Source organism: Gadus macrocephalus, chromosome 10 (assembly GCF_031168955.1).
Source record: "Gadus macrocephalus chromosome 10, ASM3116895v1".
Taxonomy (NCBI): Eukaryota; Metazoa; Chordata; class Actinopteri; order Gadiformes; family Gadidae; genus Gadus; species Gadus macrocephalus.
Window position 1 is genome coordinate 9,117,080 of NC_082391.1, and position 13,785 is coordinate 9,130,864.

Genomic DNA, 13,785 nt, shown 5'->3' on the forward strand with positions numbered 1-13,785 from the left:
TACTTCCGGGGTCGGAAGCGGTGCCGGAGCGGTCTGGCAAGTGAGCTGGCCAATTATGTCCTGCAGCTGTGTCGAAACCTGCCCCATCTGTGAAGCCATCGCCGTCTGGAACTCCTCCTGGCGTGTAAGACAGGCTTCCTGGGCGCGTAGGGCGCTGGACACACGTGCTGCCTCTGCTGAGTCCATATCTGGCCAGAGTATTCTGTCAGGCGGGCTCTTGAAAGAGGACTCAGATGCAGAAGGGCGAACCGTCCAAACAAACTTTATTTCGGACTCCCTGTCCTCTCGTCAAAACAAGTGATCAAAAACTTAACAAAACACAAGAAACGATAATCATGCTTACGTGGAAAAAAACGAGAAGCGAGAACTCAACTCTGATTCTTGGTTCAGGTCGTGGCAATAACAAGGCTGGGTCAGGAGCTGGAGGTACATGGACCGTGACGAACAAAATACTCTGGCAACAACGACAAGGGAAGACAAAGCCTATATACACATGAGGATGGGAGACACAGGTGGAAACAATCAGGAATCAGGGGAGTCACCAGACCGGTGACACAGGAGGAAGGGCAAGTGACCGCGGTGTGACATGCTGGCTTTGTGAATTATATCACAGGAACAATATCTGGGTGTCGGTTCTGCAGACTGGGGGTCTTTCTGTCGTGGAGTGCGTAGACCTTAGGTCCCGCCCACGCAGCACATGATGGTCGCCCCTTTATGTGGGACCTATTTTATACCACCTCTGTTGTAGCCCACCCTTGGTTGGGTGACAACGCGGTAGCACATATACAATTTTAATTCAGGTGGAAACAAATTTAAAACCTAAACTAATTGTTTAATTAAAGTGTTACATTCTTATAGATTGACTTAGCTTAACTGCATCGCGCCCCATTGTACACTGCAACATAAAAACACCATCTCCAAATGGTAAGCAGTATTTCAGCTTCATATATTATTATATTATATATTATGGTTGCCATCCTCTTAAACCCTGATGTTAGTTGCTACAGTTGCAGAACATTTCTTTTTATTATTTTGGACAATGATCTACTAAAAAAACGTGTGTGTGCATGTGTATGTGTGTTGTTTGTGTGTAGGTGGATAATGCCCAGACGCTGTGCTCCATGGGGGGACTACAGCTCCTTCTAGGAGGTCTCAACAGCTCTGACTTCAGGCTGCAGGACCGCTCCGCGTTCGTCCTGGGATCTGCATTGGCCAGGTACCGTGTTGTATACAGTATGTGTATCTATATGGATATACAGTGGGGAGAACAAGTATTTCATACACTGCCGATTTTGCAGGTTTTCCCACTTACAAAGCATTTAGAGGTCTCTCATTTTTTATCATAGGTGCAATTCAACTGTGAGAGAAGGAATCTAAAACAAAAATCCAGAAAATCAAATTGTACGATTTTTATGTAATTAATTTGCATTTTATTGCATGACATAAGTATTTGATCACCTACCAACCAGTAAGAATTCCAGCTCTCACAGACCTGTTAGTTATTCTTTAAGAAGCCCTCCTGTTCTCCACTCATTACCTGTATTAACTGCACCTTTTTGAACTTGTTACATGTATAAAAGACACCTGTCCACACACTCAATCAAACATACTCCAACCTCTCCACACTGGCAAAGACCAGAGAGCTGTGTAAGGACATCAGGCATAGAATTGTAGACCTGCACAAGGCTGGGATGGGCTACAGGACAATAGGCAAGAAGCTTGGTCAGAAGGCAACAACTGTTGGCGCAATTATTAGAAATGGAAGAAGTTCAAGATGACGGTCAATCTCCCTCGGTCTGGGGAGACCGTGCAAGATCTCCATGCAAGATCTCACCTCATGGGGCATCAATGATCATGAGGAAGGTGAGGGATCAGCCCAGAACTACATGGCAGGACCAGGTCAATGACCTGAAGAGAGCTGGGACCACAGTCTCAAAGAAAACCATTAGTAACACCGTCATGGATTAAAATCCTGCAGCGCACGTGTAACGGGCTCAATGATGAGGTTGATTTCTTGGTCTCACAATCGATTTATTTGATCATGTTTTCTGTAACAGACAAAACACATTCCGTTTCTGGCAACAGTTCGCAATGAACATCTTTCATTCAGAACTCGCGATACATTCTATTTCTTCATAAAACACAACAGTACGATCCCCTTGCGTGGTCACATGACCTTACTGGAGGGAAACATCGGCTAACCTACTACTACGCGCCAATGAGTAGTCCGCAAACACATCGAGTCTAACTTAAACAAACGGCATAATTAACCTTTACATGTTATATTACATTCTATTGACTGATAGCATCATTGTGCACAAAACTAACACCAGCTCACCTGTAACAGACAAAACACATTCCGTTTCTGGCAACAGTTCGCAATGAACGTCTTTCATTCAGAACTCGCGATACATTCTATTTCTTCGAGCTCTGGTGATACGTACCATAGCGCTGCTGCCCCCTAGTGGAATGGCTGGTGCATTTACAACCAACCTAACAGAAACTGGTTGAACTCAGCAGAACTACTAACTATCCTGAACCCAGGGTGCCACACTCTCCCCCTCAAACTAAAATGTCTCTGACATTTCTACGCATTAATGTACCTTATTATCCACAGCAATAATACATCAATATCCTTGCCCAGACTCAAGGGCTTCAGTTATCACCTGGAACTTTTCTCCCCCTTTCTCAAAGTACATTCTTCAAGTAATTGAAGTATTCCTGAAATACCACAATTGAGATAACATATCTCCATTCACCCTTGTACCTCACTGTCCATCCCGGTCCAGGGGCGCCACAAAGTGTAAACTGATGGAACCTTGGAGTTCATCTGCAGATTGTTCATGCCTGCTTCCACCACAGATGGTTTACCTAGTTCCCCATAGGTCAGCAGCCTTGGCCGACGCCGTATTCTCTGTTGGTAGGTATTCACAGATTGCGGATCAGGCTCTTTATCAGATGCTTGCGTCGAGTCTGGTTCGTCATCTCTTTCCGGGTATGGAGCCTCTTCTTCCGGTATGTCCAGGTCCACTGTCTCTTGTATTTCTGCATCACTCGCCTCTTGTTCCAGTGGTTCTGCTTCCATTTCAAGATCAGGAACAAAGGTCGTTGCAGCTGGATTCAGTGCACTGTTTTCTCCAGAATGACGTCTCTTGTGAGAAAACCTGTAAACATACTTGCACTCATCTTCACTTTCACTGCCTGTATGTTCAGCTGGTTGCGTTTGTCTTCTGTTTACCTTCCTCACATGTCCCTCCCTCTTGGTGTTGGAGTCCGTCTGTTGTCGTCGGCCCACGTTCTGCCTGTCATTCTCCGGTTTATCAAATGGCAAACTGTCACATGGGAGCAGCAGGTTTCTGTGGAGCACCCTTTTCTTTCCACCGCTTTCCGCCATAACTTCATAGACCGGACTGCCATTGTTCCTCAGTTTCAGCACCAGATGGACTTTATCCTCCCAATAGGATCTCAGCTTGCCCGGGCCTCCCCTTTGAGACAGGTTTCGGACGAGAACTCTTCCCCCTGGCTGCAGATCACTTCCATGGATTTTCTTGTCATACGACAGTTTCCCTCTTGAAGCTTCTTTGGAAGCTGTCCTCGAAGCAATCTCATATGCCTGACGCATTCTGGCATGCCAGTTTAGTACATACTCTGAATAACTCTCCTGAGTCTCGGTTGATCCTAAATTGAACAGGATATCAATGGGCAAGCGGGGAGAGCGACCAAACAGCAGGTAGTATAAAAACCTGTTGCCTCACTGCGTGTGCAGTTGTATGCATGCACCATTTTCTCAAGGGAGTTCTTCCAATCAGTTTTCTCTTCATCGGTTAAGGTACGCAGCATTGACAACAGTGTTCTATTGAAACGCTTTACCTGTCCGTTACCTTGAGGATGATAACAGGTTGTATGAGAACCTCGCACCCCGGAACATCTCTCCAGCTGGGCCATTAGACGATTTTCAAATTCTCTGCCCAGGTCATGGTGCATCTTCTCTGGAAAACCAAAGCGAAGTGCAAAGTGTTTGAACCCTTTTTCCACAACAGTTTTTGCTGCCTTATTTTTTGTGGCATAAGCCTGCGCAAACCGTGTGTAGTGGTCCATAACTACAAGGATGTATTCATAGCCATTCTTGCATGTTTCCAGATGGAGGAAATCCATTGACACAAATTCGAATGGGCGTGTGGTGACGATTGGAACTAGGGGTGCCCTTGTTTGCTTTTGCGGCCTTCTCCTTTTCAAACACTCACAGGCATGCATAACAAAATGTTCCACCTCCTCTTGCATCCGAGGCCAATAGAACCATTCCCTAATCAAGTCTAAAGTTCTGTCTACCCCTGGATGCCCCATTTCTTTGTGCAACTCAGAGAAAACAGTCTGACAATACTCACTCGGGAGAACCAGCTGATGCCGGTTTCCTGATCGTCTGTAGAGCACACCTTCGGAGTTGAGATACAGTTTAGTCCACTGACACAGAAGCGCCCGCACACCTGGATATTCTGAGGTAGATGATCTGGCTGATGGACGCTGGTTTTTCCTTTTTAATTCCATGACTGGCCCTATGACAGGATCTTTTTCTTGACACTCCACAAGCTGTTGGGATGTCAAAGGCTTACTCAGGCCTGTCCAAGATCCATCACTCAGCAAACTTAGAGACTCCACCTTCACCGTACAGGCCCATGTGGGAGGTTCCTCTTCCCGCACTGACACACCATCTACAGAGGCACTTATCGCTTCTTGGCTGATCTCCTCCGTGCACTGCCGCATGAACATGTCCATGTCTAAAGGCATTCTAGAAAGGCCATCAGCGTCGGCATTGAACCTGCCTGGGCGGTACTTAACAGAGAAATTAAAGTCTGCCAGCTGAGCAACCCAGCGATGCCCTGTGGCATTCAATTTGGCTGTTGAGAGGACATAAGTCAAAGGATTGTTGTCTGTATAGACAGTGAAATGTGGTGCGTGGTAAAGGTAGTCCCGAAAGCGCTCACAGGCACCCCATTTGAGTGCTAGAAATTCTAATTTGCCTGAATGCATATGGTAATTATTTTCAGTCGGTGTCAGTGTTCGTGAACCATATCCTATTACCACCATTTTCCCTTTCTGTCTTTGGTAAAGGACTGCTCCCAGCCCTTCTTGTGATGCATCACAGTGAAGTATAAAGGGCTCAGTGAGATCTGGGTAGCCTAAGATGGGCGGCACAGTCAACTTGTCAATGAGAGAGTGCAGCCTTTCTTGATGGCTTTGTGTCCAGTCAATGGGGCAATTTGGGGGCAAATTACCTTTGTTTCTTGTGTTCACTCCTTTCTTGTCTTTTCCCCTTGGTACAGACGTCAGCTTGGCCTGAGTGGATGACAGCAGCTGATACAGCGGTTTTGCTAACCTGGAAAAGTTTGGTATGAATGTTCTGTAGTAGCCGAGAAATCCTAGCAGTTTTCTCAGGTCACCCACTGTTGCAGGGGTCCTTTCTTTTAAGGCCTGTACAGGGGCTATTTCTGCTGGGTCCATGGTATATCCATCGCCTGACACCATGCGTCCTAGAAAGCGCACCTTCCTCTTGAATACTTCACACTTGCCTGGACTCAGTTTGACACCATGCTTCTGGTATCGCTCTGTTCGGATGCACTGGAGATGACCCTCGAAGCTGGAACTATGTACCAGGTTATCATCCAGGTACGGTTGACACATGACATCTCTTAGGCCACTCAAACACTCCTCCATGTTTCTTTGAAATTCGGCAGGGGCCGAGCTTGGGCCAAATGGGATTCTAGTCCAGTGGTATAAACCCCAAGGCGTGATGAAAGCTGTTAGGGGTTGGCTCTGCTCATCTAAGAAGCCTTGATGGTAGGCCTTACCCTGGTCCAGGACTGAAAACCATGAGCTACCAGTAAGAGAGTCCAGCATGTCTTGTATTCTGGGAATTGGGTGGCAGTCAGGTACTGACTTCCTGTTTAACTCACGATAGTCACAACATAGCCGCAGACTGCCATCTTTTTTTCTGACACATACGATAGGCGAGGCGTATGGTGACCTTGACTGTGTAATCCAGCCACGGTTCAGTAGGTCTTGAATGTATTCTTTAACTTCCTGGTGGAGAGGCTTGGGCACCGACATGTAGGATTTCTTTACTGGAGTGGTGTCAAGTGTGATGTGTAACTTCAGGGATGGGATAGACCCAATGTCATCTCCATCATACGCAAATGCATGACACTCTTCTCGCAACAACTGCCTTGCCATTTCTTGTTGCAACGGTTCCAAGTGATCCAGGTTAACTGGTGGGTCCCACTGGCTTGGCTTTTGTTTTGTTTCTTTGTTCGGGTCTGCATTTCTCTGGCTGACTTGTGGCTTATCTCCAATTTCTTTTCCAGAGAGAGTCAGCTGTTCGGACTGGACTGCATACGCTGTTTTCACTGCTTGCAGGTGACCCAGGACTGTGCGTGGAGTAACTGTGACGTCAAATTTATTTGTGTTTGTGATTGGGACTGGGACCAGCCTCGATTTTCCTGATGTCACTGTAACTAAACCCTCTTCTACAGCTACGCCCTCGGGTAGGTCAGGCAGGTCACATGGGACAAATAGCAGGCTTTGGCCTTTGAACTGTTTTCCAGCACATGCTCTTACATACACTGTGGTCACCTTTCCTGCAGCCAGACGAATTGTCGTCTTGCCAGAACAAACTGTTCCGATTTCACAGTCTGAATCATCTCTTATTAAATCCATCACTAAATTAGCAGTCTTGCAGGTCACAGCAAAAGCTTGACTTAGTTTCTGGATCATCTGTGACGACGTCTGTCTGTCATCACCCCCACTTATTATTGCTTGAATGACATTAAACCCAATTATAGGCTGCTCGGCCACATTTACGTCCCTAGAGACAACATCGGGGCAAATAGTGGCTCTGCTGAATTCTGACCTTGGGCTAACTTGAATTCTACCTCTATCCAGGGGTATTTCAGTCTGATTTGCAGCAAGGCCAATTAAAGTACCTGGACCTAATAACTCCTCGATGGGGCGCACTGCACAATGGGGTAGGTGACTCTTTCTCCATTCCTCATTAATAAGACTGGCTTGTGCGCCGGTGTCCCACAGGGCCTCCACAGGCACATCATCTAATAGGCACTGTATAAGGCATCTCTCACCGATGAGATTAATTAACTTGGCCTTGCGTTGAGGGGGTAGGTAACTTACAGAACTGCATTCCACTGTGGAGTAGGCTTTAGGGGAGATGACAGGAGTTTGGTGATCAAAGTGTGTGTTGTCTTTCCGCAGACCTTTCGAAGTTGTCCGCTTGGCTGTGTTGCTGCATAACCTTTGATGTGGGGCTACCGGCGGTCCCGTCCAGGCAGCCCCCTTCCGTTTCCCTGATCTCTCTTCTGTCTTCAGCCTCGGGAGAGGTGACCCTCTTGCCCGCACCTGAAGCAGTGATTACATGACTCCCCCTTCTGGGACTCCTGACAGTCTCTGCATCCAGGTGGCCTATAGCGGGGAGTGTTCATGGATGAACCTGGCAGTGGTTGTTGTCTACTTGCCCCTACAGTCTCCAGGAAAACCTTTTTCATTTCCAGTATTTCAGCCTTAAGGTCTTCCATCTGCTTACTTGACTCTGTGTCTTGGTCTTTGCAGCGTGCTTGGCATTTCTTGTTTTTGCTGGAGGTCTCAATTTTCTCAGTCATGCTCCCCGCTTCATGGTGTAGCTGTGCTTCGTTTCCGGATGCAGACCGTGGAAGGTCAGGGGGCAGGTTCATTTGAAGCTCACTCATTCTGGAGGGGCGGGGCTGTACTGTCTTTCTCAGTTTTTGCTGTCTTTCCTCTTCCATGTTTGCAGCTTCATTGAGACGCTCTATAAGCACCTCATCCTTCACTTGATGGTCACACAGGTAGGGCTGGAGCTGGAACTTCACTGCATCACTTATCAGTCCAGTCTCCAATGACCGCAAAAATCGCTTCTGAATCAGATCTGAGCCTAGCTTATCCTCTTCGTCCTCATCACCTAGCTTGTATAGCCTTTCTCTCAGCTCAATGGCTCGAAATAGGAAACCCTGTGCTGATTCTTTTGGGTCCTGTGACAGTGTCATCAGCCTGTGCAGGAGGTCAGGGATGAGTCCACTCTGTAGTGACCACGTAATATGGTCTTTAAGATGGCAATAGTGAGATCTCTCTTAATCTCCAACAAATCTCTGAGAGGCAGGCCTCAATGATAGGCTTCAATGATATCTGCTTGGGATGACAGCTTCAATGATATCTGCTTGGGAATGTCCTTTTCTCTGTCCTGCTTCAATCTGGTTCATGAGGCTGATATACGACAATTTATCCCGCTGTCCTGCCTCCCCAATCAGTCCAGCTATCCGAAATTCCCTCCTCAATGTCACCTCAGGGACTCTGTTATTCTTCTCATGTGTGGTAATAACCTTTAGGGCCCTATCTTGCATCCGGCGCAAGTGACTTAGTCACTGGCGCATGTGTCGTTGCTAGTTTACAACTGGGGCAGAGCGTTCATTTCCCACCACCGCCACTCGCCGGTAAATTAGGGATTGATCATGCGCCCCAAGGGGTGGTTCGGCGGAAGGAGGAGGCGTGTTCTGGCGCAAACGGTATTTTGCCGTTTCTGAATACCATTGCGCTACTGACCAGGAAATACCTGGTTTAAAGTCAGTGGCGCGTTGTTCAGATGCTATTTTAAGGGCGCATGCGATGCATACGGATTGCTTGTGCACCTCGCGTATACACTTTGCTTCTCCCATCTACCTAGCCGCACATTCTTGGTAAATTATTTCGTAAAGAACAGCTGATGCAGCGGTAAAAAGTTGTACTTTTAAATCAATGCATCTGCAAACACCGTACAGCAAACACATATTTGCTTGACAGAGACATCGTGTAGGACTACATGCCCATAACTTTTAGGATTGATGAGTATTTGATCGTGAAAAACATTGTTTTACCGCGAGTGAGTGTTAAAAAGAATGAATGAATGCGCGCGCGCGTGTGTGCTCTGTTTAAACACACACATAATACAATCAATGGCAATGTCTATTACCGCGGGGACACATGCATATTAGGATAGCATACAATACTGATAAGAAACAATGTTTATAATGTATTGCGTATATCATTAAATAGAACCACAGTTACCGCATATCATATGTTATATCATATACGTTTTCTTTGCCGAAATTTATTTGAGGACTCAGTATTTCTGAAGTCGTGGAAGAAAACCCCTTATTCCATGTGTGAATTAGGCCATATTATTTGGCAATAAACTGAGCCATTTGCAGTTTGAAATTCATGTGCATCCGTCTCATCGGAGACTGCAGACGCGCTGTCAAAATATCAACTCGTCCGATTCAAATGCGCTCATGGCTCTTAAAGGGGATGGGAGCTGGCACTCTCATTGGTTTGTTGGACGTTACGCCCAAACCACACCTACGGGTAACTAGGCTGCTTCAGACCAACCCTTTTGACACTTGCGCCGCGACGCAAGTGTCATTTATCCGCCTGTAAAATAGCGATAGCGCCGTAGAACCGCCCACAAAGCTACTTGCGCTTTGCGCTTCCCACTCGCGTTTCAGACCGTTAAAATAGGGCCCTTAATCTTTCCCCTGCAGCATCAATTTCCTCCTCCAGCAGTTTAAGCTCCTCTTCCTGTCCTTTCTTTAGTTGATCATACTGCTGCTTTAACTTTTCAAGTTCTGACTTATCTGGATTTGGAGGGACTGGATCTTCCTCCTCACCTTTCTGATACTCAATGAAGGGCAGGAGAGTTTTCAAGTACTGCAAAAACAGGTCAGCCTCCTCACTTATTTCCATTTCCTCTAAAGTGTTCCCTGCTAGCCTAATGAGGGCACGCCTTGACAGACTCTCGAACCCACCCGTTTCCGTCTCCTTACACTTTAGATGATGGCACACAACAATGAGTTTAGGCTTCCCAAGTGTAAGCAATGCTTTGCTTACTTGATCCTGTAACTCCTCCATTCTTCTCTGTTTCCGTCTTCAATTATTTTATTCTTTTCTAGGTTCGTCTCTTGTTTTGAAGCTAGACGTGGATGACTTTCACGCAGCTTCTCCTGGCTAGCTCGGCAAAATATGTAACGGGCTCAATGATGAGGTTGATTTCTTGGTCTCACAATCGATTTATTTGATCATGTTTTCTGTAACAGGCTAAACACATTCCGTTTCTGGCAACAGTTCGCAAAGAACGTCTTTCATTCAGAACTCGCGATACATTCTATTTCTTCAAAAAACACAACAGTACGATCCTCTTGCGTGGTCACATGACCTTACTGGAGGGAAACATCGGCTAACCTACTACTACGCGCCAATGAGTAGTCCGCAAACTCATCGAGTCTGACTTAAACAAACGGCATAATTAACCTTTACATGTTATATTACATTCTATTAACTGATAGCATCATTGTGCACAAAACTAACACCAGCTCACCTGTAACAGACAAAACACATTCCGTTTCTGGCAACAGTTCGCAATGAACGTCTTTCATTCAGAACTCGCGATATATTCTATTTCTTCGAGCTCTGGTGATACGTACCATAGCGCTGCTGCCCCCTAGTGGAATGGCTGGTGCATTTACAACCAACCTAACAGAAACTGGTTGAACTCAGCAGAACTACTAACTATCCTGAACCCAGGGTGCCACACACGCAAGGTCCCCCTGCTCAAGCCAGCGCATGTCCAGGCTCGTCTGAAGTTTGCCAATGACCATCTGGATGATCAAGAGGAGGAATGGGAGAAGGTCATGTGGTCTGAGACAAAAATATAGCTTTTTGGTCTAAACTCCACTCACCGTGTTTGGAGGAAGAAGAAGGATGAGTACAACCCCAAGAACACCATCCCAACCGTGAAGCATGGAGGTGGGAACATCCTTCTTTGGGGATGCTTTTCTGCAAAGGGGACAGGACGACTGCACCATATTAAGGGGAGGATGGATGGGGCCATGTATTGCGAGATCTTGGCCAACAACCTCCTTCCTTCAGTAAGAGCATTGAAGACGGGTCGTGGCTGGGTGTTCCAGCATGACAACGACCCGAAACACACAGCCAGGGCAACTAAGGAGTCGCTCCGTAAGAAGCATCTCAAGGTCCTAGCCAGTCTCCAGACCTGAACCCAATAGAAAATCTTTAGAGGGAGCTGAAAGTCCGTATTGGCCAGCGACAGCCCTGAAACCTGAAGGATCTGGAGAAGGTCTGTATGGAGGAGTGGGCCAAAATCCCTGCTGCAGTGTGTGCAAACCTGATCAAGAACTACAGGAAACGTATGATCACTGTAATTGCAAACAACGGTTTCTGTACCAAATATTAAGTTCTGCTTTTCTGATGTATCAAATACTTATCTCATGCAATAAAATACAAATGAATTACTTAAAAATCATACAATGTGATTTTCTGGATTTTTGTTTTAGATTCCGCCACTCACAGTTGAAGAGTACCTATGATACAAATGACAGATTTCTACATGCTTTGTAAGTGGGAAAACCTGCAAAATTGGCAGTGTATGAAATACTGTATATATACATATGTACATAACATCTATTATTGAAGAAACCAAACCTTTTGAATGTGCTCATGGGGTTATACTATAGACATTAATTAAATTGTGTCTACGGTGTAATTTCTTAGATTACAATATTATTTTATAATTAGATAACAATATAAATGATTGATAATCTAAAGATCTAACCCTATAAATTATATAGATTAAGTAACTTACATTCAGTATAAATTGCTTATTATATTATGTGCTTATTTATTTTTCTACTGTGATATGCACATTAATGACTGACTTCAGGTTTGCTTTGGACATTATTTACAGAGTCCACACTTGGAGTCAATAATCTGCTGGTGCCTCTTTATATATTTATCAGAGGGGAACTGTCATTGCCCTCTACAAAGGGCCTAAGATATTCTAGATATTCTAATTTATTTTAATCATTAATTATTTTACAATCAACATCTAAACAAAAATGTTTCTGAGGAATTAAACCTTCAAAACGGCCGATTCAATTAGTAAGGTTCAATTTAATAAGCCCTTTGTCAGCCTCTTAGAAGGCTGCTGACTGCAGTTGTTGGGAAGGAAAATGCTTTGCAACTCTGTGATTGGTAGAGGTCGAGTAATAGTAATTCAACGAGACACAATAACAATGACTGGCCAATGACCGATTGTTGTGTAACGATGCCCACAAAGACAAACGGTATAGCTATAAGTGCTACTACAAGCCAGAAAATAACGTTCCAAGAGCAACTCGTGAAGGTGGTGTACGAGGCCTCTCAACCACACCATTATTTCTACTGGCAGTAAAATTGACCAATCTTCTTGCCTCTCAAGGGGTGGGCTTTATTATCGTTTTATGAAAAGTTCTGCCCGCTGTGAGGGAATCCAATCAACAAACTAGCTACTTGGTTTACTTCACGATGACAGCTGCAGCGAGGAACTTAACCGCTAGTGAGGAGGTCATTGTTTCAGATTTATTATCTAGAGTTGTTGTTATCTAGACTTAATAACAGAAAGACCCACACCGGAGCAAAAATTTGTTCAGAAAACAAACGATTTTCAACGGCATTTCAACCCCTCCAACTGTAGCGATACCACCCGGGAGCAAATCACTCTTTTGCTGGACTCACGTATTCAAGTTGTTTCAGAGATGGAATTCTCATAGATAACTTTTGCAGTTCTATAGAGGGAGAGGACACAGTGCATTATAGAGAGGACAGCTACTATAGAGAGGACACAGTGAGCTACTATAGAGAGGACAGCTAAAGTAGAGAGGACACAGTGAGCTACTATAGAGAGGACAGCTACTATAGACAGAACACGGTGAGCTACTATAGAGAGGACAGCTAAAGTAGAGAGGACACAGTGAGCTACTATAGAGAGGACAGCTAAAGTAGAGAGGACACAGTGAGCTTCTATAGAGAGGACAGCTACTTTAGAGAGGATACAGTGAGCTACTATAGAGAGGACAGCTACTATAGAGAGGACAGCTACTATAGAGAGGACACAGTGAGCTACTATAGAGAGGACAGCTACTATAGAGAGGACAGCTACTATAGAGAGGACACAGTGAGCTACTATAGAGAGGACAGCTAATATAGAGGACTGCTACTATAAACAGGACAGCTACTATAGAGAGGACAGCTACTATAGAGATGACACAGTGAGCTAATATAGAGAGGACCCAGTGTGTTACTATAGAGCTACTATAGAGCTACTATAGAGAGGACTGCTACTATAGAGAGGACAGCTACTATAGAGAGGACACAGTGAGCTACTATAGAGATGACAGCTAATATAGAGAGGACAGCTACTATAGAGAGGACACAGTGAGCTACTATATAGAGGACAGCTACTATAAAAATAATTCGTGCCACACATGATGGTGTCCATTTTATTGCGGGGGCAATTTTAGAAAATTCTAATTTATTTTCCTTTTTATTTTAATATTTAATTAATTGTAAATTGGATGATTCCATGTTAATTTTATTTTTACTGAAATTGCTTCCATAGATCTTAGATGGTAAGGCTTCAAAATATTAGGATTTAATGAAATTTAACATTGAATACTACTTTTCCATCTTGCTTCGCCCCCCCTCCCCCCCACACACACAAAGTAACCCTACAGTTCAGGTGGAGGCAATGGAGAGAGGAGGCCTCCAGAAGCTGTTGACATTACTTGGTACACAGCGGCCCCTCAGTGTCAAAAAGAAGGTAGTAACGTATTAGTATAACCACCGTTTATACACACTGTACAGTCCACTACGCTGCCACCCATTGACCTTCTCCCTGTC

The 13,785-nt window shown here is 45.1% G+C and overlaps 2 protein-coding genes and 1 long non-coding RNA gene across 5 annotated transcripts in view; 1 reads left to right on the forward strand and 2 right to left on the reverse strand.

Annotated features, from left to right (window-relative positions):
* Positions 1-13,785, reverse strand: part of uvssa (UV-stimulated scaffold protein A) — a 483,727-nt gene that overhangs the window by 67,641 nt on the left and 402,301 nt on the right. The gene's annotated exons all lie outside the window — the stretch shown is intronic.
* The window catches only part of sil1 (SIL1 nucleotide exchange factor), a 29,074-nt gene that overhangs the window by 11,384 nt on the left and 3,905 nt on the right, over positions 1-13,785 (forward strand). For all 3 annotated transcript variants that reach the window (XM_060062335.1, XM_060062333.1, XM_060062336.1), the window contains 2 exons: positions 1,095-1,216; positions 13,609-13,705. In XM_060062335.1, coding sequence (XP_059918318.1) covers positions 1,095-1,216; positions 13,609-13,705 — 219 coding nt within the window. The remainder of the gene's footprint in view (positions 1-1,094; positions 1,217-13,608; positions 13,706-13,785) is intronic.
* LOC132465642 (uncharacterized) lies at positions 247-13,613 on the reverse strand. The gene is made up of 2 exons (XR_009527652.1): positions 10,643-13,613; positions 247-1,882 (listed from the first exon to the last, which is right to left on the reverse strand). It is a non-coding gene; the product is annotated as an uncharacterized LOC132465642 (long non-coding RNA).